The sequence below is a fragment of the Protopterus annectens genome, chromosome 8.part0, assembly GCF_019279795.1.
Source record: "Protopterus annectens isolate FY-2018-M chromosome 8.part0, PAN1.0, whole genome shotgun sequence".
In the NCBI taxonomy this organism is placed as follows: Eukaryota; Metazoa; Chordata; order Ceratodontiformes; family Protopteridae; genus Protopterus; species Protopterus annectens.
The window spans coordinates 258872880-258899697 of NC_056741.1; the positions used below are offsets into that span (position 1 = coordinate 258872880).

Below are 26818 nucleotides of genomic sequence, written 5' to 3' on the forward strand. Positions count from 1 at the left end.
ATAACAATAGATCTGTATGGTCTGTTTCTGTCCTCCCTCCTTCCCCCTTCCATTTCATGGAAATTCTTTTCATATATCAGACTTCTGGTATGTCTCTATAACCGGCCTTGTTTGGGCAAGTTTTTCTTGCTCTTTCAGCCAAGAGCAGAATTTCTGTATACATTTATTATTATTCTTTGCCCTCTCCCCTTGTAGTTATATATACACACACAGAAATATATATATATATATATATATATATATATGTTATAGCATTCCAGGGAACTGTAGGCAAACATGATCTGAGGTAATATTGGGGACAGATGGGGACTATGGTTAAGGGGAGGAGCCTGAGCTGTGGATCCTAAAGTCTAGTGAAGGCCAAAGATTGACCCAAGACCCGTTTGTTGAAGAAGGATGGAAACATAACACAGATATGTTGTTATGGTGAGTACATAACTTTCATTTAACACAAGACAGGAAGTAGAGCTTATAATCTCAGTGAAGCCCCCAGTATGAAGGTCTCGGGAGCAGATACCTCCCATTTGAGGCACATAAGGGGGCATCTAATAAGTTTGTTGTGAATTTTACTAAATTTGCAAATAGAATTTTGAGGGGGGGTGAAGACTCCCAGCCCCTCACTGGTGACAAGCAGTAATCTCGCTTATTCTAAAACCAGGGAAGGACGCTTCATAAGTAGTTTCTCACAGACTAATATCAGTTGTAAGTCATTACTGTAACTTGTGGCCATTATGGCATCCAGTTTGGTGACTTATCTGACCACACTGATAAACAAGAATCAAACCTAATTTTGTACCAAGATGCATCACCTTTGATAACTTAAAGTGCATTTTTTGATAGATTATATTAAAACACCTCTTCTGCTATTCAGCCTGGATGCAGAGAAAGCATTTGATTGGGAAGGTTGGAGGTTTCTTTATACAGTGATGGCATCCATTAATCATAACACTGTGGTGATTATATGATGGTTCTTTGGCTAGAATTATAACAGATACCAGATTCTCTGCCTCTTTCCCTTTATCGAGAGGGAAAAGATAAAGGTGCCCACTATCCCCATTACATTTTGTCTTGTATCTTGACCCCATGTCAGATAAATTGAATCTCCTCAGTCTGGGGGATATATAATGTCCACTGTATGCTTATGATATACTTGTGTATTTCACTAGCCGAGAGAGATTTGTTCAAGATTTTCAGCATCCTTGAGGAACTCTGAGCTTTCAGGTTATAAAATAAATGTATTTATGTCTGATTCTATTAAAACTCATGAGTCCCCTTTTAGAAAGCCTAAGAGTAGCTCCCCTTCCTTGACAGGGACAGACCAATAACATTTTTGAGGGTGATGCTTATCCATCTCAGTAGCTACTTTAACTGAGGCTAATAATTGGCAATTAATCCTGAAAGTAATGAGGAATTGAAGACTGGCAAATACGTTTAGATGTTACTCAAAGGTTTCAAGCAATTAGTTGGTATATTTTTCCATTATTTGTCACTGAGGCATAGGATCTCCCCATGATTTTTGCTAGTAAATTCCTAAAACAGTTGCAGTCATGGCTTCTAAGATTTATATGTGTAGGTGGTAAATGTAGAATAGCAGCTGATATTCTTACTCTTACTACACATGTGGGAAGGCTGGCTTTCCTGACTTTGATGCATATCTGAAAGCTGTACATCAGAAACTCTTTCTGGTTTTGATCAGAAATGCATGTACTCCAAGATGGAGGGCTGTTAGTATGACGTAAATGGGGGTGGGGGGTGGTAAGTTGTAACAAGTGCTTTTATGAGCACTTAAAAGTGAAGTACTGAATCTGAATATACCTCAGTTTAAAAAGGTGACATCCTGTAGACTGTGAGACAACTTTTAAATTATGGGAACCTGGTCATTTGGAAAGCTGAGTTGATTTCTATAGAAAACTATCCCGGGAATTGCTTTTCTCTTAGGGATAGAACAGCATTAAAAAGTGACTTACTGTTGAAATGGAGGCAATAAATATTATGAGGAAATATGACATGGGATGAGTTTGCCCAGCAGTTGGGAAATGAACAGGGACAGAACCTTAATACAAAATCTTGCTAAAGAAGGTACAAACCCTAAATATATTGTTGCCTAGAATTAATAAAATGGATACCATTATGCAGATACATGAGTGTTGTAGAAGGAGCAAATTAGACCGTATAAAATCCTTAAATCGGGATTACAACATGTTGCCGACAAGTACTGGATAATCTGGGAAAGAGAGTTTAACATTAGAATATTTAGAGACTTGGAATGAGGTTATGCTCCTACCCAGGTAGTTAAAACAATCAGAAAAATGTAGATTTTTTTGGTTGGCAGTGACAGTTTAAGTATTTCTACATGTCAGCCAGATTAGCAAGAATTTTTCCAAGTCTCGCTAGTATGTTGTAGGTGCAGGCATCAGACTGTTGGTGACTGGTGTCATATATTTTGGGGGTGATCTGCACTATGTTTAAAAGTGAGTCTCAAAACGAGTTGTAAGAAACCTGGGGGAATAGGTTGATTTTTCTCTGAGTCTTTTTTATTTTGGGGTTCTTTAGGGAGCAAAATCTGACTAGGACTGAGCAACTGGCCCATTGATATGATGCGTTTGGCAAAGACCTGCATAACAAGAAGGTGGAAACTGATTGCCCCCCACCCCATTACAAGATTTAATGATATGGAAAGAATTTAATATAGAACTTGACCAAATGGTGACACGTCAAGGGAGAGTTACCAGATTAAAACAGCAGGTAATATCTGATTGGGTAAAGTGAAGCCCAGTTTGTAATAAGTAATGGCGGGCTGGCAATTAGTTTGACAGTATTTAGGGGGAGTGATGGGTCTCCAGTTAAATTATGTGCAAGTTAAATAATGTTCCTCACAAATGAACCATCACCATACTTAATCTTCAGGATCAGTATTGCAGTATCATTCCTGATAAATGTGAATTTTCAGTAAGTAGATATTCATTTGCCTGACCTTGCTTTTAGAGTTTTGGGTGTCCGATATGTGGTCTGATCTCTCTCCGAGGTTTGGAGGAGTCTGCATGATTTTGAATAAAAGGGGGAAATGCAGCCAATGCCATCCTTAGCTTTTTTTTTTCCCCAAAAAAATTACCATGTTCAGTTTACTATCTAGGTGTCTGCCAGAATGTTTACGTACCCATGTTTTTTCTTGCTTTGTTTTTGTTGTTGAATCATTGCATTTTTTATTTGCTTGTGCTGAATTTTGACATTGCTTTCATTTTTAGTGCTTGCTTTTTGGGTTATCCAAGACTAATGATAACCCTGGAAAAATCACCAACGGATATGCCTGTGATCTATGGTACTTCAAGAACTTGTACCTTTAATTCTTGCTCTGTCTTTGGGAAGTATCTCCCAGATTCCCTATGCAAGGAAGTACTCCTGTCATAAAAGAAGACCATGAAAAGTAAGGCTAGCATCTCAGTTCCTTTCTGGAGCATCAGAAGCTCCTGTCCTTGAGCCAAGGCTTGTCTGCATGAATGCTCTTCCCTTCAACTTCTGCATTAGAGATGCTTTCCAGTGTAGGTTCTAAAGAGCTTACAGTGAAGTTGCCTCCACAGGATAGAGAAGCCAAGGAAGTTGCATTTGAAATACATGAAGATGGTGTGTTAGTGAGAGCACACAGAGGTCTGAGGGTTGCAACTCTGAGGAAGTGCATGATGTGTGGGTAAGCCCTCAACTACAGAAAATGCTGCTTTTATTTATGTTTTGGTTATTGGCACCTGCTAACCATCAGTACATCGCAGCTAATTTAACACATTCATTCCTTCTTCACTAAGTGAGATAAATAGCCAAGACAAGATGTACCATTATTTGGGATGCCACCAGGAGTGGTTTGAGGATTTTTTTTGTTCTACATCCTTTGATCACTCAGCTGTAGAAATGGCATGTGTGTGTGTGAGATGAATGAGCTGCGATGGACATTCCCTGCTTTCTGCAAAAGATATTGCCATCAAGCAGCTCCACCCACCAGTCCAGAAGCAAGAGAGGTGTTTTCCCCATTTTTCACCAGGGAAGTTGTGCATATACTGTGTCCCCTTATGCACGAAACCCTCTTCATCCCAGTGGGAGAGGCTAGCAGGCCAAGCTCCTTCTTGTTGCTTTGGCATTGCCATTTGTGTCTATGAAAGCCTATTTCCTGGCCTTTAATGACGTAGTGCTCATAATTTCTTGCTAGATCTCACCAGTGTTCTGTGTCACAGCTGGTTGACAGGTATTTGACTTTGGCCAGCATGTTGCACAAACCCAGGTGTAAGGCTTATCCTCAAATAACCATGTTATTTTAGAGCAGCAGCCTTCTGCCACTTAGATGCCTATTGCTTTTGAATTTAAAAAGCCTTTTATGCTACAGCACGTTGATGGTCTTTCTGGTTTCTAGCCCTAGAACATCAGTCTCCTTTGTGCCAAATCTGACCTTTTTTGGTTATATGTTTGCTAAATAATAATTGGCCACTGGACAAAGAGCTAATGCTGTACTGTCAGTAGTTAAGATGCTTTTTGAAACTGTAAGGATAGTAATTGTGATTCTTACAACAACAAACATTGTGTGAATTCCTCCTAAAACGCCGATTTTCTAGAGTTTCTGTGATTTAAAAATCTTGATGTGAAGTTGTTCACTCTCGCCGTTTGTTCTTTACACCTGGGTTCAGCTCTGAGTCGGCCACTTTCCAAGCTCAAGATCTTTGAGTAGCTCGATGTGCAGTCCCTATCCCATGATGCCCTCCTACCAACCCCAAATCTAGTTTGCTGCTCCAACGGATCGCACGATCTTCAGAGGAAGCTCAGGCCAGTAACCTTCTTTTTTATTCTTAAAAGAATTTAAAATTACTTATTAGACTATAAGGGATCTGATATTTGTGAGACTTCTCACATTTCTTGTAATTGTTCAGTGAGTTAACTGGATATTATATTTTTGTCTTTCTAATTCGGAGCGGTTGCTCCTAGGCCTTTAGCCTTCCTTGAGTTGCATTTACTTGACAGGGCTCTGTCAAATTTAATTCCCTATCCCCTTACTTTTCATAGAATTATTGTATTTGAACGTTTTTTGTGTCACATTATTCTCGTAGTCATTGCAGTTCAGGGATCTGAACTTTCTAAGGAGTTCTGTGGTTTTTGACTTATTGATACTGTTATCAGGGATCTGATATTTGTGTGTATTTTCTTTTTATAATGTCTGAAAAACAAAAAATCTGGATTTAAAAGGTGTGACTGTGGACAGAAGATGTCCATCACAGATAACCATGTTTCTTGTGTGTACTGCTTGGGTCCACTACATTAGCAAGAAGATTGCTCTGTCTGCCATTCCTTCACTGGCAGGGTTTTGTTAGAGGCGAAGGAAATTGGTCGATAGAGAGCTGTTGAAGCCAGATTTTCAAGAAGCATTAGACGAGACTGACCCAGACCTTCAAGTCCTCGAAGGGGTCGAAGTCTTCTAAGGTGTCATCTGAGCACAAGTCTTCTGTTCCGAGCACCTCTGGGAAGACTCTGTCGCCGGCTCCACAGCCTTCAGAGCCGTGCACCGAAATCTTACCTCAGAACCAAATCATAGTGTTGGAGCCGGTGTCGGAAGTTTTAAAGTCCCCGATCCTTAAGTCAGTGGCTTCTTCAGCTCCTTCAACCCGTTCTTCCAGTACCCTTTCCGACATCGATGTGGACCGCATGGTGCAGAGACTTTTGGTGAACCTGGCCCTGGCCAAATTGCTTTCAGCTTCGACCCAGTTGGCTTCGAAGCCTACGACCCCCCCACCACGATTTCTGCTCCTCCTCCGAGGCCAGTTGAGCCTTCGGAGCCAGAAAGAGAGGATCTGATAGTGGTGGAACCCTCTGAGCTGAGGCCTGTTCCAGTGCCCTCGGCCCCGTTGACCTTGACTACTTCGTATCCAATTGAAGAGTCTCAAAGCAGACACTTTCTCGCTGGTTCCGGGGGTGAGAGTCGAACCAACGCTTTGGTTCCAACTCTCCCTCTCGGGGCTTCGGCACAGATGAGCTCTGTTACGACCTCCGGTTCGGAGCCCGTGGTCTCGGCCCCTGGGAGGTTGCCGTCTTCTTCGGAACCGGCAGATTCCTTGGGTCGGGAAATCGGTGCTTTTGATGCCATGAGGAAGGTCATGTCTGCTAAGACCCTTACCTTTTTGGATCTTTCCTCTTCCTCCCCTAAAGGGCCGCATTCTGTCTCTACACCACAGGTCCCCACCAAGCGTCGAGACCCAGAGCCTCAGGTAACCCCATTGGGTGACCCCTGCTTGACTGAGACTTTACCAGATGCCCCCACTGAGGAAGTCCCCAGAAAAAGACTCTGCAAGAGGAGGCATTTAGATTTCCCTCAGGAATCCTTAACATCAGACACCGACTTAGAGGAATCAGAAGGGTCCCCATGGTCCTCCTCTGAGGATGTCTCATTTGCAGACATCCTGGAAATATTAAGGCAGAGGGGTGACTGGCAGTCCCTTACCCCTACTGAGGATGAGTTGGTGCTCCTGAAGGCCTTTGGGTCTCAACCTTCCACCTCCTGGGTTACTCCGCCCTTTGACGAATTAATGGATTTGGTCACTCGAAGGGCATGGGAGTCTCCTGATTCCATGGAACTGTTCCCTCAGAGGCCCAACAAATGTATCACCTCCCTTCAAGACAGGTCTTTTCTTATGAAGGGAGTTCCCGTTGATGCCATGGTTGTGGCGGTGGCCACCAAGAAAGAGATGTCAGAAACCTATTCTTCTGTTCATCCTCCTAATAAAAGACTCTAGGACTATGGACCAATATGGGAAACGCATCTTTAGTTCTGCGACATTTGCAATGAGAGCGCTCAACTATTTGACCCACTTTACCCATCTTCAACGATATCTCCTCAAAGAGCTTGGAGATGCTCTACAGGGCGAAACAGATTATGCTGTTTCGGAGAAAGTAACGGCACAGCTTAACACCCTTAATTCTATTGTGAACTCGTCCATGCAGCTCATTTCTTATGCAGCCAATGGGTCAAGCCGGGCAGCAGGTTCAGTGATAGCTCTCCGGAGACCATCCTGGATGGCACTTATGCTCCTTTGCAGAAGCCTTCAAGTCATCCTTTAATATAGCTCTTCCTTGTTTGGGCCTAAAGTCAAGAAGACAGTCACTAGGTGTGAGCAGGAAGGAAAGGCTCTATCTGCCGTAGGAGTCAGTTTTTCCACCCCCACTAGACCATACCCCAAAGGGCAGAAAGGTGGAAAAATGTGGTTCCGAAAGTCCCAAGGAGTTTTCCAGAACACACGTAGCGAGCCTTCTTCCAGGGGCATAGGATGGGTGTATAATGGTAGATGCCGCCCAGGCAGCAGATGGGGTCCGCAGAACTAGGGTGACGGAGCAGTTCCTTGGCAAGCCCTATCAGCGCTCTTGAGAGGAGGCCCGACCGTCCTGCTCTCGAGGCAGTCGGGGGTCACTTAGCTTTATACCCAGATGCCTGGCTAGGAATTACATCATATTCTTGGGTAAAAAGCATAATTACCAGAGGTTACATCATTCCCTTTTCAGAATCCCCTTCCATTCGTACAAGAATCCTAGACGTTCCACCCAGTCTGCGGAATCTAGCAACCATAGAAATTCAAAGGCTGCTAGAAAGAGTGTCATCCAGCCAGTCCCGGCGGACCAGATAGGATCCGGAACTTACTCCACGTTCTTTTTAGTTCCAAAGAAAACAGGGGACTGGAGGCCCATCTTAGACCTCAGCAAACTAAACACCTTTGTCAAAAAGGAAAAGTTCCGGATGGTCACGTTTCAATCGATACTTCCATTTCTCGAAACGGGCGATTGGATGTGCTCTATAGATCTCAAGGATGCGTACTACCACATCAAAATGGCCAGGCCATCCAGAGATCACTTGCACTTCCGGCTGGGGGCCAGTCACTACCAATTCCGAGCTCTGCCCTTTGGTCTCACCACAGCCCCCAGAGTGTTCAAATGTATGGCAGTGGTCACGGCTCACCTGAGACGTTTAGGATTCTGGGTGTTTCGGGTCTATATTATATCATTGAACGCTTAAAAAAGCGAATGCTGATTGATCGACCTGATTTAAGCGAAAGCTTACAATCTCAAACTGTCAGATCAGCGATGTTTTTCCCAGAGAAAAAAATCGCTGATCCAAAACACATACACACAACACAAGCACACCAAACAAACAGAAATCTACACACATACACCTAAAATCTGATACCTAACCCTACACTAAACTATGCACACACCACTAACTACCCACTTACCTTAACCCAAACCCTAACCCTAAGGTCCGTCACTATCGCACACTCACCTCACCTGCTCCCAAACCCTAACTCACTTAAATCCGCCCTAACCCTCACGTCCACTCAATCGCACACACACCTAACCCGAGCCCTAACCCTAACTCACCTAAATCACCCTAACACTCACATCCACACAATCGCACACTTACCTGAATCTGACCGTTAATTTTCCACCATAACACTGAAAATACCGAAGCAACAGAAACGGACAATCTAATTCTTTCCCTAGGAAAAAAATGTGAGTTTCTGCTGCTTCGATATTTTGCAGTTTCGTGAAAATAAGTTCGATTAATCAGCATTTGCTTTTTTAAGCATTAGAGGATATAATATAGACCCGGTGTTTCCATATCTGGACGACTGGCTCCTCACCGCCACCACCAGGGATCAACTAATTTGCCCCAGAGATTACACTATCAACCTGTGTTCCAGGTTGGGCATAACCTTAAATTTCGAAAAATCTGTTTTATTGCCGTCGCAGCATATTTCCTTTATATGAGCAGATCTAGACACCACCACTTCCCTGGTCAGGTTGCCTCAAGAAAGAGTAATATCTTTGCAAAGTCAAGTGTCCCATTTGCTAATGGGAAGGAGAGTTCCGGCATTCCAGGTTCTGAATGTTAGGCACCATGGCAGCTACACTCATAGCGGTTCTGCTGGGACGAATGCACATGAGGATACTCCAATGGTTACTATTCAAACCCAACAGCTTCCAATGTCACACAAGATTCTTCTGACAAATGTTTGCAAGAAGGGCCTTCTTTGGTGGTTGAACAGCCGCCAAGTTACTGTGTAGGTCGCCCATTTGTACTTCCCATCCCACAGCCACAGTGATCACGGACGCTTCCCTGATAGGGTGGGGGGGGGGCTGTTTCAGGGAAGAACTGTCCAAGGCACTTGGTCAGACATGGAATCTCATTTGCACATCAGTGTCCTAGAGTTGAGAGCGGTGTTTGTAGTGTTGCAACACTTTCACGACTCTCTACCTCGAGAGACGATTGCAATACAGACAGACAACATGTCGGTAGTCTGGTATATCAACAAGCAGGGGGGAACCAAGTCTTACCCCTTATGCCGAGAGGCCCTGAGACTTTGACAGTGGGCTGTATCCACCGGGTGCTTTCTGATAGCAACCCACATACCCGGGTCATCCAACGTGATAGCAGACAAACTGAGCAGAGCCATTCTTTTGCCTCACGAGTGGTCCCTCAAAGAATGAGTGGTGGAAAGGATATTCCGCAGATGGGGCCAGCCTTGCTGCAACCTTTTTGCATCCCTGATGAATGCCAAATGCAGAAACTATTTTGCCCTGTACCCCCCACCGGGGGAACAGTCCAAGCAACTCATTTGTACACGATTGGTTATGCCTTCCCTCCAATCCCTCTGATTCCCGGATTCTTACAGAAAGCCAAAAGCCTGGGAAGGACTGTTATTCTAATAGCCCCGTTTTGGTTCCCCTTCCTACAGCAATACCAAGTGGAAGAACCTTGGGTTCTGAACCCAGTGCCAGACCTCCTGACTCATTCATCGGGAATTCTTCATCCCTCTCTTGTCTCCCTCAAACTGACAGCTTGACTGCTCCACTTCCCAACCTAGCCAGGTCACATGATAGGTCTCCAGAGGTTCAACATATTTTAATTTCCTCTCAGAAAGTCTCCACCAGGAAACTTTACAATAGCAAATGGAGACTATTTGTTCATTGGGCTTCTTAGCATGGTATTGATCCCTATGTCGCCCCTATTCATAGTATTCTGGAATTCTTGACTTCGCTGTTTCACAATGGTGCGGCAGCTTCTACGATAAGGGTTCAGTTAGCTGCCATATCTAACTTCCATGTGGGATGCAGTGGTTCAAACATTATGTCCCACAGATTATGTAAAGCCTTTTGAAAGGAACCCGTCACCGTAGGCCACCTATCAGACATCCTGTTACTCCCTGGAATCTGAAGTTGGTACTGTCTCAACTCATTCTTCCACCTTTTGAGCCTGCATCATCATGTCCTTTGAAGTTCCTTTCTTGGAAGACAATTTTCCTAGTGGCTATTACTTCAGCTCGTAGAGTTTCTGAACTGCAAGCACTTTCTATCAGGCCTTCATATCTAGTCTTTTACCCCGACATAGTGTCTTTAAGAACAAATCCAACCTTTCTTCCTAAGGTCTGCTCCGAGGCAAATTTGAACCAGTCTATTGACCTTCCTACCTTTTTCAGATGTCATGCTAATAGAATGGAGTACGTGTTACATAAGCTTGATGTTCACAGACAATTGAGGTTTTACTTGGACAGAACAAAAGAATTTAGGAAATCTGATCAACTATTCGTTTCCTTTGCAGACAGTAAGAAAGGTTTGTCAGTATCCAAAGTTACATTGTCCAAATGGATTTCTGATTGTATAAAATTTTATATATTCTTCAGCTAAACAACCTTTAGAACGTGAGGTGAAAGCTCATTCTACCAGGGCTGTTTCTGCATCTTTAAACCACGCAGCCCATCTACTTTTGGGGACACCATTTGTGCAGCTGCTACTTGGTCCAAACCTTATACGTTTATCACTCATTACAAAGTGGACAGGGCCTCCAGGGACAGGGCTTCCTTTGGTTCCACCGTTCTCAGGAATATACTCCCATGAGCCACCCAGGATTAGGGAGATTGGGACGCTACCCACGTGTAAAGAACAAAGGCGAGATGAACAACTCACATGGAATGTTATGGTAAGAACATAACTTCTTTTTTCAGCTACATATTGTACTTATTTTACTGCCTGCACTTTAACAAAGTAATTTTTGTGTTTAAATTACATGTTTAACTGTTGTAGGCTGCACACAAGTGTGATAGCCATTTCTGTGCATTGAAAGTGTTTTTTTGATTGTATCTGCTTTATTTTCTGAAAAAAAAAAAAAAAAAACAAAGTTTCAGTATTTGCCCATACCTTACTTGGATAGAAGGAAGTTTCTCTGTTCACTGTGAGAGAGGGAGCTTTGAGCAGCCTATCTGTCCCTGGAGGAGTGGTTTCAGCCCAGAAATTAGCAGTTTATTGGCCATTTTGGGCTAATTTCTATCTCTTTCATTTCCCTGCTGTAAAACCCGCATTTGCATGGTTTTGCACGCCAGTTAGCTAGGGTTTAACTATTCCCGACTCCACAAAGTCTACTCTTCAATTTTTCCCTTGGAACTAGACAAACTTTCAACTTAAACACTCAAACCATTCACTTCTCATCCTGGCACTTGCTCAAAACTCATAGCAAGCACTAATAAACCTTAGCACTAGATCCCCCTATACTGTAGAGAAGGACAAGGCTCTCTATTTGACCTTACCAGCCAATCAGTGAAACAGTTCACTGTACCTATCCAGGCATGTCCAAAGGGCAGTTTCAGGTGTACTATCCAGTCCAACTGGTGAATCTGGGCATTTTGAAGCAATGTTACAATTACCTCGTACACAGACAACCCCCTCTCCTCCTTCCACCAAACACTAATACATGTGAGAGATGCAATTATACAGCCAAACTGGAGGCTAAGCTCTCTCAACCCAAGACTGGACCAGGCAGTTGAGAGGAGAAGGGAATTACTTGCATCACACCACCAGTTTCACATAGACCTATGAAACCAGCACTGGAAAAAAACACACACAAATACACGAAAACATACTCAGAGGCTGTAAATAAAAATCTGCATAAGCAACAGAGACCTTCAAAGCAGACATCCAAGCAACCTCCACCCCCCAACACAAACCATGAAACACATACTTCACAAAACCAGTGTGCCACACAATCACAGCCCTTCAAGCAAAATAACATACCCAACAAACTAGTAATAGGTGACTCTATAGTCAGGCACAGTGACGTCCCACTCACTAAGCTGAACAAGGAGAAGGTTACTGATAGCTGCCTGTCGGGTGCCAGGATCCACCATATAACACAAGCACTCAGGTCACTCCAGAACAAGTACAAATATGACTGCCATTGTCCATGTTGGTGTGAATGACCTGAGCCATACCTCCCTGGACTACATGAAAAGAGACATGGAGGAGCTCTCTTGATCATGTAGCCCAGGCCGGTATGACCCTGAGTAGCATCCTGCCCTCACCAAGAATGATACCGCGGTATAAAGAAAAAATTATCAATTTCAACAATTGTCTAAGCTTCTGGTGTCATTCAAAGGGAATCCAGTGTCTGTCAGCCTAGGATGACATGCCGACAAACCACGCTGCTTCGATAGAGATGGCTTGCACCTGTCACCCTTAGGCTTTCGAATACTGGCCAAGGCTCTTGCCACCCCCATAGTGCCTTTTTTAGGCAAGGCTCAAAAGACAAACTCACCGCCGTAAATAGCACAAGTAACAAAAAACTGAGGGGAATGCTACTCAATGCCAGAAATCTAAACCTCAAAATGCACGCGCTCGAGGCACTCCTCAGTATGGAGAAAATCGATATATGTTCAGTAACAGAAACCTAGTTTAAGGCTCCAGAGAGCATCTTAGCACTACCAGGCTACAACTCATACCATACATTTCGGCCACAAAACCTGGACCGAAATACAAAAGGAGGGGGAGTATCCATATTCATCAAGGATACCCACACCTCCAGGTTAGTGGCACAGCACGATGCTTCAGAGATCATCCACGTGCAACTAAAAACAGGCAAAACTGCTATTCAAATTATACCTTGCTACAGATCACCCACCATGTCCCAGGACTCCCACTCTGCATTCCTGGAAACACTGGGAAAAATAAAGGTCCTACCAAGCACCCTGATATTGGGTGATTTCAATTACCCAAACATTAACTGGGAGAACTACTCAAGTACAAACTATGTTGCCCAACATTTCGTAGAATTGATAAACTCAAACGCCCTGGATCAACTGGTCAACACCCCCACCAGAGGTGACAACATATTGGACCTGGTCATCACCAATATGGGCGACTGGTGTTCCACACTGGAGGTCAACCCCTCCCTGGTTAGATCTGACCATAAACTAGTCACTCTGGATATATCCACATTTCGCCACCACCCCCGGTCAAAGAAACCACAGTGAAAAACTTTTCAAAAGCAAATTTCACATTACTTAAGACCGAGGTGGGAAGTTTCAAAGCCCCCATGCTAAAGGATAATGCTGTCCAAGGTGCAAACTCCTTTACTAATGCACTCTCTGGGCACCTACAAGAATGCATGGATTGTGCTATCCCAAAAAAAACCAAGACTCACTCCTCCAAGAAAAGAAAACCAGTCTGGTGGACCCCTGCCATAAACAAGCTGTACAATAGTAGGAGGAAACTAGTACAGAAAAAAGTAAAATCCCAAGTAGGGAAGACATCCCTGATCATAGGTTCATAGGTTCATACTAGGCTATCAGCCCTAGGGCATTTATAAGCCTAGCCAGAGTTGTGTGGCTTTCACCACCCCTTAGGTTGAAGAATACTATACCCATTAGTTTGCCGTGCCTCTGTCCAGCAGTGATACAGAGATGATCCCCGGGGTAAACCTACGATCTCCCATCCACTGGTCAAGATTCCTCTTGAACAGAGCCAGCGAGGTGCTCTGTCTCACATGGACCGGGATTCTGTTCCACAGCATAGGGAGTCTCTGGGTGATGAATCTGTCCCTCCAGCACGTCCTATTTATATCCGTGTTGAGGTTTAAGTCTCTTGCTCTTGTGGCTCTGGTGGATTTGGATTTGAGGTGAGGCATGTCCATTAATTCCGGGTTGGACATGGCCTTGTATGTCAGGCACAGGTCACCTCTGAGAAGACGGTATGCGACTGAATAGAGCTGGAGTTTCTTTAGTTGGGCAGCATATGGCATATTTTTGAGCCCCTTTATCCTTTTGGTGAGGAACTTTTGTGGTCTTTCCAATTGCTGCAGGTGTCGGGTAAGATACATTCCGAATGGGGCATTGTACTCAATCATTGGTCTGATAAGTGAAGAGTACAGGGGAACAATGACCTCCCTTGATCTGGATGTGAATCCCTTCATAATCAGGTGGGCAATGTAGAAGGTCCTCCTAACCACTTTGGCAATGTGAGTGTCAAAAGAAAGGTTACTGTCAACTTGGGTCCCCAGGTCCCTGATAACCTCTTCTGTGCTTAATGGATTGCCACCTATGTGGTAACTTGGGGTTACTTTGTTTTTGCCAAAGGGTATAACTATACATTTTTTGGCGTTTAGCTTAAGGCCATGGCTCTGGCACCAGTTATCCGTTTCTATGAGACCTCTCTGAAGGATATCTGTGTCTGATGGATTTTCAACTATGGCAGTTTGCAGTCATCTGCAAACTTTGTCAGCCACAATCCTCCTATGTTTGCCTGCACTTCTGAAAAGTAGATGCCGAACAAGAGGGGCCCAGGACTGAGCCCTGTGGGACACCGCTTGTGACCGCTTGAGTCTGACATGGCACCAGCAACTCTAACCCTGTGGGTTCTGTTCTTGAGCCAGTTTGCAACCCATCTTGTGACATATGGGTTTACATTTAAGCTGGTGAGCTTTTCTATGATACCCGAGTGGGTATTGTGTGAAAGCTTTGCAAGGTCAAGGTAGGCTGTGTGAACTGCCTTACCCTCATCAATGGCCTTGGTGACTGTTTCAAAAAAGTCGACCAAGTTCAAGAGGCATGATCTGCCCTTGACAAAGCCGAATTGGGTAGGATCCAATGTCTGTAGGTCCCCTATGTCTTTATTTATGAGTTCCATTATGATCCTGTCCATAGCTTTGCAGACCAGGCTTGTTAAGCTCATGGGGCGGTAATTACCAGGGTCCGTAGAAGCACCGCCTTTGTGGAGTGGGACCACAGTTGCCGTGCACTCTTTGGAGTGTATCCTGTGGTAAGGCTAAGATTAAACAGCAGCCTTATGTGTGGGTTTAGTTCCTCATTGAGTTCGTGTAGCACACAGCTGGGGACACCATACGGTCCCATTGATGCTGTGTTTTTAGCTTTAGAGAGAGCAGCTCTCACCTGGGTATTTGAGATGATTGGGAGGCTACACTCTGCTGGGATAAATATTTCTCCTTTTGGGGGGGGGGGGGGAATTTGCACTGAACCTGTCTGCCAGTATGTTTGCAATATCTGTGGGTTCAGTGATTTTTGTATCATTTTGGACTAATTCTGAGCATATCTGGGAGTTTCCACCCAGGTTTCTAACATAGCTAAAGAAGGCCTTATGATTGTCTTTTGAGTCCTTGGCGATTTTTCTGTCAAAGTTGGCCTTGGATGATTTTATGAGTGATCGTAGTTTTTTACTAGTATTGATCAGAGATGTCTTCCCTTTTAGGGATTTTGCTCTATCTTGTAGTAGCTTTCTCCTCTTGTTGTAAAGTTTGTTTATGGCTGGAGTCCACCAGATCGGGCGCTTGCCTTTGGTGGAAAGGGTCTTGATTTTATTTGGGATTGCTTGATCCATGCAATCTTGGAGGTGCTCGTAGAAAGCATTTGTAAGGGATTCAGCAGCGTGGGTTGTGGTTTCCAATGGCTCAGGGGCCTTGAAGGATACCACACCAGTCTTAAGAAGTGTGAAGCTGGCTTTTGAGATGTTCTTCACTGTGGTCTTTTTTGTTGGGCGGGATGTGGATCTCCAGTGAGATTAGTTTATGGTCTGATCTCACCAATGAGGGATATACTTCCGGTGTGGAGCATTTTGTCCCCATGTTTGTGATGATCAGGTCTAGTATATTTTCACCTCTTGTGGGAATGGTGACAAGTTGTTCCATAGCATTTGAGTTTATGAACTCCAGGAACCTTTGGGCTAGGGTATTGGGGCTTGAGTAATGTTCCCAGTCTATGTTTGGGTAGTTGAAGTCACCCAATATGATGGTGTTTGGAGAGACATTTATACTCTCCAGTGTCTTCAGGAAGGCTGTGTGGGGTTCCTGAGTTTGAGAGGGTGGCCTGTAGCATGCTACAAACTGTAGAGCAGTTTTGCCTATGGTTAATTGCACCTGAATGGTCTCTGATGCTTCGTGAGTTGCCACCAGCCTGGAGGTGTGGGTATCCTTGATAAATATGGTTACACCCCCTCCGTTTGTGGTATGGTCCGGGTTTTGGAGCCGGAACGCAGATATGAGGTAAAACCTGATAGTGCCGGGGTGCTCTCAGGAGCCTTGAACCAGGTTTCAGTCACAGCACAGACATCGATGTTCTCCATACTGAGGAGGGCTTCGAGGGCGTGCATCTTGAGATTTAGACTTCTGGCATTGAGCAGCATTACCCTTAGTTTTTTCCATTATTGTTTTCTAGGGTGGGTTTAGAATTTGAGCCTTGTCTAAAAAGGCACTATGGGGTGGCAAGAGCCTTTGCCAATATCCGAAAACCCAGGGTGACAGGTGCAAGCCGTAGCGTGGCTTGTCAAGCATGTCATTCCAGGCAGACAGACATTGGATCCCTTAGAATGACACCAGAAATTAAGCCAATTATTAAAACTGATCATTTTGACTCTGTATTGTGGCATCATTCTTGGTGAAGGTAGGATACTGCTCAGGGTCAGGGTCATACCAGCCTGGGCTACATAATCTGAGAGCTCCTCTATGTCTCTTTTCATGTAGTCCAGGGAGGTACGTCTCAGGTCATTCACACCGGCATGGACAATGACTGAGTCATACTTGTACTTGCTGTGGAGTGACCTGAGTGCTTGTGTTATGTGGCGGATTCTAGCGCCCGACAGGCAGCTTACTGTAACCCTCTCCTTGTTCAGTCTAGTGAGTGGGACGTCAGTGTGTCTGACTATGGAGTCACCTATGACAAAGTGTGTCTGGCATTGTGTTTGGCCTTAAGGGCTGTGACTGATTTGCACACTGACTTTGTGATCTATGTGTTGCTTGTGTTATGTCATGAGGTGGCAGTTGTTTGGGTGTCTGCTTTGGAGGCCTCTGCTGTTTTGGTAGATTTTTGATCAGTGCCTCCGAGTATGTCTTTGTGTTTATGTGTTTGATTTGTAGTTGTGATAGTTCTATGTGAGACTGGGTTTATGGTGTGTGTGGTTACCGTCTCCTCCTGTCTGGTTTTGCCAGTCCTGAGTTGAGAGAGCTCAGCCTCCAGTTTGGCTATATAGTTGCATCTCTCGCTTGTATTTGTGTTTTGTGGGAGGAGGAGAGGGTTGTCTGTGTACATGAGGCAATTGTAACATTGCCTCAATATTCCCAGATTCACCAGCTGAGCAGGAGAGGATGCTAGCAACTGACCCTTTGACATGCTAGAAGAAATGAAAACGTTTGCTGTGTAACTGAGTCAGAAAGGACCTATAGGGAAGTGGGTACTCAAGGGGGTTTAAGCTAGTGAAGTACTTTGTATAATATAGAAGTGCTTTACCTGACTAAAAAATGCTTTAGGAACAAGAGCTGAGCTTTACAGATAGAGAATAGACTGTTTAGATTACAAGTAGAGCAGTTCTAAGGGAAAAAATGAAGAGCACACTTTACGGAGCCAGAAATAGTTTAACCTTGTTTAACTGGCGCTGCCCGATGGTGCTCTAGTGGCAACTCCGCTAAATGCAGAAAAGGCAATAAGTCAGTAGTACAGGCTAGCACACTTTAGTGGGCAGCCAAACAATTAAATTAAACAGCAAACAAACACTTTTCGACTTGAATTAGACTAATTTCACTAAAATGTACTTTTAAGTGCAGATAATAAAAATGCAGTAAATAACTATGAAAACAGTTAAAGCTTGCTCTAGGTAAGCAGTAGAAGGTAAAACAAATATAAAAACAGCAGGATACTTAATCAGGAAAGCAGTCGCTTTTTTCAGTTCTCTGTAGCCTGGAAGACTCAACAGGACCACGGAGCTGTGTCTGAGCAATATGGCTTCAAAAAATGCCAGAGGCAGATTTTAACCAGGGAACTTCAAAAGAGCTAGAAATGGTCCAAAATGACCAATTACTACAGCTTCTTGTGCTGAGGTCACTTCCCTCAAGGACAGGTAGGCTATTCAGGGCTCCCCACTCCCACTGGTGAGCTAAGAAACTTCCTTCTATCCAAGTAAGGCAATGGACAACACAGGAACTACAACACAGCCCAGGATACAGCAAGGCCTGTAAACTGGTCTAACTAGTTTAGGAGAGGCAGGAAAACAAGGAATATTTTTTTGGTTTTTTTGTTTTTAAATAGAAACACACAGAAATGCAGAAAAGGCAATAAGTCAGTAGTACAGGCTAGCACACTTTAGTGGGCAGCCAAACAATTAAATTAAACAGCAAACAAACACTTTTCGACTTGAATTAGACTAATTTCGACTAAAATGTACTTTTAAGTGCAGATAATAAAAAATGCAGTAAATAACTGAAAACAGTTAAAGCTTGCTCTAGGTAAGCAGTAGAAGGTAAAACAAATATAAAAAACAGCAGGATACTTAATCAGGAAAGCAGTCGCTTTTTTTCAGTTCTCTGTAGCCAGGAAGACTCAACAGGACCACGTGGAGCTGTGTCTGAGCAATATGGCTTCAAAAAAAATATCAGTATCGACAAGAAACTATGTTCCCTCATAAAATCATCCAAGGCAAGCTTCAAAAGAAAAATTGCCATGGACTCCAAAGATAACCACAAGGCATTCTTTAGCTATGTCAAGAATCTAAGTGGCAATTCTCAGATCTGCTCAGAGTTAGTGCAGAATGGCACAAAATACACTGAACCGACCGATATAGCCAACATCCTGGCAGTCAGGTTCAGTGCAAACGTCACCCCCCTCTCACCCCCAAAAGGGCCTATAACTATACCAGAAGAATGTAGTGCCCCTGAAATCACAGACACTCAGGTTAAAACAGCCCTCTCCAAAGCCAAAAACACAGCATCAGTGGGACCGGACGGTGTCCCAGACTGCGACCTACACGAGCTCAAAGATTAACTAACCCCTCATTTAAACACACTGTTTAAACTCAGCCTCTCCACAGGCTACGTGCCCACAGAGTGGCACACAGCAACAGTTATTCCTCTCCACAAAGGTGGAGCCACAACGGACCCCGGGAACTATCGCCCTATAAGCCTGACTAGCTTGGTCTGCAAAGCTATGGAGCGCATCATCATGGATCTCATTAACAGAGACACAGGAAACCTCCAGACACTGGACCCTACACAGTTTGGCTTTAAGGGCAGATCATGCCTCCTAAGTCTGGTGAACTTCTTTGAGACAGTTACCAAGGCTGTAGAAGAGGGAAAGGTGGTTCACACAGCCTACCTAGACCTCACAAAGGCCTTCGACACCATTCCCCACTCAGGTATTATAGACAAGCTCACCAGCCTGAGCATAAACCCCTATGTCACGAGATAGGTTGTCAACTGGCTCGCGGACATAACCCACATGGGAAGAGTTGCAGGAGCTAGGTCTAACTCTAAACCGGTTACAAGTGGTGTTCCCCAGGGCTCAGTCCTAGGACCCCTCCTGTTCGGCATATACTTCTCAGAGGTACAGGCAAGCACAGGAGGACTATGGCTGACCAGGTTCGCAGACGACTGCAAACTAGGGGCTATAATTGACTATCCAGCTGACACAAACATCCTCCAAAAGGGTCTCACTGAGATAGATACCTGGTGTCAAAACCATGGCCTCAAGCTAAATGGCAAAAAGTGCATAGTCATCCCCTTTAGAAAAAAGAAAGTACCCACAAACAACCACATAGGTGGTAGCCCCCAAATACGGAAGACGTAATAAGGGATCTAGGAACCCAAGTAGATAGTAACCTCTCTCAATAACCTCTTGATAATCACATTGCCAAAGTGGTTAGAAAATCATTCTATGTGGCCCACCTAATCACAAAAGGGTTTGCATCCAGATCGAAATAAGTCATTGGGCCCCTCTACGCATTACTCATCAGACCAATCAATAGAGTACAATGCCCCATTTGGGATGTAGCTTACAAGACACCTGAAACAACTGGTAAGACCACAGAAGTACCCTCACCAAGAGGATTACTGGCCTCAAGCAGATGCCCTATGCAGCTCGACTGAAGAAACTCCAGCTGTACTCGGTTGCATACCGCCTACTCAGAGGTGATCTCTGCCTGACGTACAAGGCCATGTCCAACCCAGAACTGATGGACATGCCTCCACCTAAAGAAAACCATATCCCCCTTGAGCCACACTCTCCAGGGATCTAAACCTCACCACAACAATAAATAGGACATGATGGAGGGATAGATTCCTGTCCCAGAGACTTCCCATGCTCTGGAACAAGATTCCAGTCTACATTAGGCAGAGCTCCTCGCTAACCCTCTTCAAGAGAAATCATGACGAGTGGATGGGAGACAGAAAGTTTACCCCTGGGATCACTTCAATGGCTCAGCTTGGACAGAGGCACAGGAAAGTAATCTAAGGGGGCGGCGAAAGTCAGAACATTCCGGCTAGGCTTATAAATGCCTTCAGGCAGATAGCCTAGTACCTACCTATGAAGGAATTCTTTTCTGATTTTGAGATTGCTGCATCTTGGAGTATTCCCTTTAGTTTGAGGTAGTTGGAGTATACGATGCAGAAGAGGTGAACACAGATGCTCTAATATTAATAATGAGTTTTTGAATTCCGTTTTTACAAGAGTCGCATTTCAGTTTTTTGAAATTTTAGGACTTGCAGTATTTTCACCTTGCTCAACCAACAGAGACCTCAGCAGTAGAGGTTATCACCACAAGTTCTCTTGCTCCAGCCAGTAAAAGGATATCTTTCACCTGATCTGTTATCCTTCTTGGATACTGAAGTAGTAGGCCATAAGCTGGCATATGTCTCCCAAATGTGTTCTCTAGGATACAGCACTGATGATCACCTGTAATTTGGTCCCCTTAGATTATGTCTCATTCTTGAAGAACCTCAATTTCATGCATGAGCATTTTAAATGGTATTTAAAGAAAAGACTCCCACAAAAAATACCCAGAGCTGCTGACAGATTAATAAAAACAGTCCCCTCCATGAGATGTTCATAGGTTGATACTAGGCTATCGGCCCTAAGACCTGTACAAGCCTAGCCATAACAATTCCCTGGTTACTTCTTCCCACAGTATTTACTTCCCTGGACCCCTGTCTAGCAGGGCACCTGACGTGATTCCCGGGCAGAATTTCCTATCTCCCATCCAATCATCAAGGTTCCTTTTGAAGAGGGCCAAAGAGGCTCTCTGCTTGACATGTATGGGCAGTCTATTCCAGAGTCTGGAGAGTCTCTGGGTCAGGAACTTATCCCTCTAGCATGTTTTGTTCATTGTGATGACAAGGTTTAGATTCCTGGAGCATGTGTCTGAGGGACTGGGATTTCTTTAAGTGTAGCATGTCCAACAGCTCTGGGTTTGACATGGTCTTGTATGTTAAGCAGAGATGTCTCCTTCAGTGAGCCCATGCATGAACATTTTAAGTAGGATTCAGATAAAGTGCTGGCTTCCAAGTAGAACTAACTAGGGCTGCTGAGTATAGATAAACACAGACCTACGTTCATCACTAATGTCTTCCAAATATCCAAAACTGCTTTAGAAAAGATATCTGTATTTCAGGATTCACACTCCTGATCTCCCATAAAACTCAACCATCTCCACAGCTGGAAGAAAGCTATTTTTTTTATATATATAGATGCCAATTTGCAAACCTTGTAAATGTTTCTCTTTGTCTTGAGTTCCAGACTGGTATCCACCATCAGCACCCCGTCACCGACAGTGAGCAGGCAGTTATATCATTTGGGTTAGAAGTTGTCCCTCAACAGGTGGATTGCTATTGGTACAGAAGTTGTGGTACAGATTGAGGGAAACACTGAATTTGTCCTGGGTCTTAAGATTAAATATAGACTGAGCATTCACAGTGAAAAGTTCTTCTGTTTAGGATGTATGTATCTGGAAATGCAGTGCCACCCTTTTCTTGCTCAGTTGAGCTGTAAAATTCTTCCAGGTACTGCTAGCCTATTAGCTCAAGTTTGACTGTCTGCTAGAGTGTTTTTAATGATGTTTATAAGACCTTATTCAGAAAGATAATCTAGGGTAGGTATTAAAGATTACAGGTTAGGGAGCTCTACTTCAGCTCCTTTGTTTGGTTTAGTAGATTGTTTTGAGGCATGTACATCACTGTGAAAAAAGTGAAAAATGGAGACTCTGTGTGCTGTTTTTAAAGGCTTGTCTACAGTGCATTTTGTGCTATTTCAGTGTTTTAACCTTTATTTCTTTCTTCTTCCTTCTTTAAAGAGCAAAGCAGGAGTCTTCCAAAACCTGGAGGCGAAGTGAAGAAAAAAAAGCTCTGAGTTATCGTTCATTACCTCGAAAGTTTTATAAAGCACTACTTGGGTCACTGAGTAGACTGTATGATCAGATAGATGAAAGTAAGTAATTGTCTCTATGGAACTTTGCTTTACCATACCTAGGTCTTAAATTCAGCACCAGTTTGACAAACGTCAGTCCTTTGGACTGGCTGTTGCCACCTATCCAGCATTAGTATATGAGAGGACTGAACATTTTTTTCCTGAGTCGGGTTGACCCTTATAGCCAGAATTGTTTCAGAACATTAGATGTTCTGTAGTCCTATCTCGCCTTCATTCTTACACTTGGGTTCGGTGCCAAACTTCAGCTCCGACTCAGCAGTTCTGTAGCTCAAAGTCTTCTGGTTGGCTCATGGCAAGGAGGTATCCCATCATGGACCGCTGACATATCCCAGATCTCGTTTGCCGCCCATTGAGTCAAGATGTGCTGCTGCTTGGCTGTGGCTAAGTGAAATATTTTTCTACTTGTTATTCAATTTATAAAAAGTTGTATTCAGCCTACTTAGTGATTGTTTATAGTCTAGTGTCTAAGACCTTGTGTGGCATTGTTTGCTCTGTTTTCTGCTGTTTTTTTGATTGGCCGTTCTTCTGTAGGCCTGTTGTTGTGTATCCGTGCATCACTTTTGGTTTTGCTTGCTATTTGCCTATTTGTTGTTTCCTTTTCTAAGCTTTTTTCACCAAGGGCTAGGCCCGTTTAAGTTAGAGGACCTAGTCCTCGGTTCTCTTGCTCGTGTTCTTTCCAGGGCTAGGCCCATTTAAGTTAGAGGACCTAGTCCTCTGTTATCTTTTTTTCTTCCCCAGGGCTAGGCCCATTTAAGTTAGATGACCTAGTCCTCTGTCTGACTTTGTTGTTTCCTCAGAGCTAACCGTTTAATTTAGAGGTAGTCTCTGTTTTCCCTTTCTATTTCTGGCATTGGTATTTCTGATTTGGTTTCAGATATGTCTAAAGATGTGAAGGACCACAAGCCTTCTGGCTTTAAAAAATGTACCAAGTGCGCCCAGAAAATGTCCCTGACAGATGAGCATACTATTTGTGTATACTGCTTAGGTGCTATTCACCTTCAAGAATCTTGCTCTTTTTACCATGCTTTTAGTCCTCGAATCCTTCACGAGAGAAAGAACAAGCTCATTTTGAAAGGCCTCTTAAAGCATTCTTTCGAGGATGAATTGGCTTCTTCTTCCTCCTCTAGTTCTAAGTCACCATCTTCTAAAAAAGACAAAGCTAAAAACTACAAAAAGGCGGTCTCCCACTCACTCACTGTCATCGGAGCCACCAGAGAAAATTGCCAAATTGACTACTTCTTTTCGGCTCCACTGTTTCGGTGCAGAGAGAGGTTATTTATGTGGAACACTCAGTTTTGGTTCCAAGGGTTATGGAGCCGATAACTGAGTCTGTGTCTTGGAGCTGGTCAGCTGAATTTCATCCAGTCTCTCTGACACTCAGATCGCTTATTCTTCAGCGGTCTAGGTCCCCCACTTCATCCTCCAGGTCCTCGAGGAGCCTTTCTGATGAGGACATTGAGAGAGTGGTGCGCAGACTCCACAAGACATCGGTGCTGGCAAATTTACTTTCGGCTCCTTCCCAGTCGGTTCCGGAGCCTACTGAGCCCATACACCCTGTCACTGTTCCTCCTCCATGCCACTCCGGCGCATCGGAGCCCGAGATGTCGGTGCCACTTGCTCTGGAAAGGTCGGTTCCAGCTATCTCTGTTGGTCTCTCGGTTCCAATATCTGCTCAGACCCCTTCAGTGCCATCCGTGGGGTCTATGGTCCTAAGCTCTCCAGTTGGTCCCAAGGGGGGATGCTTGGACCCAAACTTCTTTGGTTCTGAGCTTACCTCTCTGTGCTTTGGCTCAGGTGAATTCGGACCCCACGCCCATCTCCTTGGCACCAAGGATTGCTTCTGCATCTTCAGAGCGGGGGACCTCCTCAGAGTCAGGAGGATGGGCCTTTGAGGTGATGAGTGTTCTCTCCAAGTCTTCAGTTCCAACTAGGGGCACCGACACTCTTCCCCCTAAAGCGCCGACCTCAGTCTCGGCACCTTCTCTCATCCAACACAGCAGAGACTCACAGCCTCCGGAACACACCATGAGTGGTCCCCAGTCTTCTGAGATCTCCCCAGAATATCCTTCTGAGGAGCCCCCTCAGAAGAAAACTAGTAAGAGGAAGTATGTTGACTCCCCCGATGAGTCCATTACATCAGACACTGACCTTGAGGAGTCAGAAGGGTCCCCCCCAGGTCGTCCTTTGATATCTCCTTCGTAGATATCCTTGAGATCCTTAAACAGAGAGGCCCCTGGCCCACCACCTCCATTTCTGATGAGGAGTCAGTGTACCTGAAGGCTTTCGGGTCTCAACCTTCCACCTCTTGGGCGTCTCCACCTTTCGATGAACTCCTGGCTCTAGAGAGTCGGAAGGTGTGGGAATCTCCTGATACTGTGGAACCAGTTTCTAGAAGACCCAATAAATTTTTGTCAGCACCTCAGGACAAAGTTTTTCTCACCAAAGGCGTGCCAGTAGATGCCAGAGTGGTGGCAACAGCCACCAAAAAGGAACTTGCTAAAACTTCCTCCACTGTCCATCCACCGAACAAGGAGTCTCGAATGATGGATAGGTATGGGAAGCATATCTTTTCTTCAGCGGCTTTTACACTCAGATCGCTGAACTGCTTGTCTCAGTTCACTAGATTCCAGAGAGATCTGAAAGAGCTGGGAGATACTCTCCAAGGTAATGTATCTAAAGCAGTATCTGATAAACTTAACAGATAGATGTCTACCTTAAATTCTGTTGTCAACTCCTCCATGAGGCTGATAATTTATGCAGTAAATGGAGCAAGTAGGGCAGCGGGTTCAGGAGTTTCTCTTAGAAGAAAGACACTCCTGGATGCACTTGTGTAACTTTGCAAAGGCCTTTAAGTCTACATTTACCAACGCCCCCTTTAATGGGTCCTCCCTGTTTGGACCTAAGGTAAAGGACACACTCACCAGGTGCGAACAGGAAGGGAAAACCCTGTCTGCCATGGGAGTGTGTTTTTCCGTTCCTTCTAGACCCTATCCCAAAGGGCAGAGGGGCAGAAAGATGTGGTTCAAGAAGTCGCAGAGGTTTTTCCAGGACGCACAAGGTGATTCCTTTTCCAGAGGCAGATGAGGAGGAAATAATGGTAGATGTCACCCTAGAGACAGAGGAGGCCCGCAGAACCAGGGAGATGATGATTCCTTTCATGGTCGTCCCTACTAGCACTCCTGAAAGGAGGCCTGACTGTGCATCTCTGGAGCCAGTCAGGAGACGTAGATCCTTATACCCAGAAGCCTGGCGTGATATCACTCAAAACAAGTGGATACGAAGGATAATTACCAGAGGATAATGTATTCCCTTCTCTTCCCCCCTCCTCGGACCAGAAGAATCACGGATGTTCCACCCAATCACAGGGGTTCTGCAACTCTAGAGATCCAAATGTTGCTCAAAAAGAGAGTCATCTAACCCGTCCTGGCAGACTAAGTAGGATTAGGGACTTACTCCAGATTCTTTCTGGTGCCGAAACGAGCAGGGACTTGAGACCCATCTTGGATCTCAGCAAGTTGAACGAATCTGTAGCGAAGTCCAAGTTCCAAATGGCCACATTACAGTCGATACTTCCATTGTTAGGGAAAGACATTTGGATGTGCTCCATAGTTCTCCAAGATGCTTACTACCACATCAAAATGGACAGAGTATCAAGGAGCCACTTAGGCTTCCGGCTGGGGGCCAGTCATTACCAGTTTTGTGCCCTGCCCTTTGGTCTCACCACAGCCCCCAGAGTGTTCACCAAATGCATGGCAGTGGTAATGGCTCACTTGAGATGCCTTGGATTCCAAGTGTTTCTGTACCTGGACGACTGGCTCCTGACTGCCACCACCAGGCATCTACTATTTCAGGCCAGGGACGGCACCATTATGACTTGCTTGCAGCTAGGAATTACAATAAACCGGCAAAAATCTGCATTGTGTCTCTCTCAGCATGTGAATTTTATTGGCGCCAAAATAAATACAGTCACAATGAGGACTTATCTCCCCGTAGAGAGAGTCCAGAATCTCAGGCAACAAATTTGGAGTCTACTTCCACAGTGGAAGGCAAAAGCAAAGACACGGTACCCAAATTGTTAGGGAAGATGACCTCTACAATAACATTAGTTCCATTAGCCAGACTGCACATGAGGGTTCTGCAGTGGTTACTTTTTGCCCAATGGTCACTGCAACAACTACCTCTTTCTCACCCCATCCTGATAACAGAATCGTACAAACAGGATCTTCGCTGGTGGACCCATTCCAACCATCTGACCACAGGCAGACCATTTGTTCCGTCTCTCC

General features: G+C 44.5%; 1 protein-coding gene across 2 annotated transcripts in view; it reads left to right on the top strand.

The window, feature by feature from the left end:
• Positions 1 to 26818, top strand: part of DENND4B (DENN domain containing 4B) — a 2518380-nt gene that overhangs the window by 890716 nt on the left and 1600846 nt on the right. For both annotated transcript variants that reach the window (XM_044079736.1, XM_044079737.1), the window contains one exon: positions 22402 to 22535. In XM_044079736.1, the coding sequence (XP_043935671.1) occupies positions 22402 to 22535 (134 nt within the window). The remainder of the gene's footprint in view (positions 1 to 22401; positions 22536 to 26818) is intronic.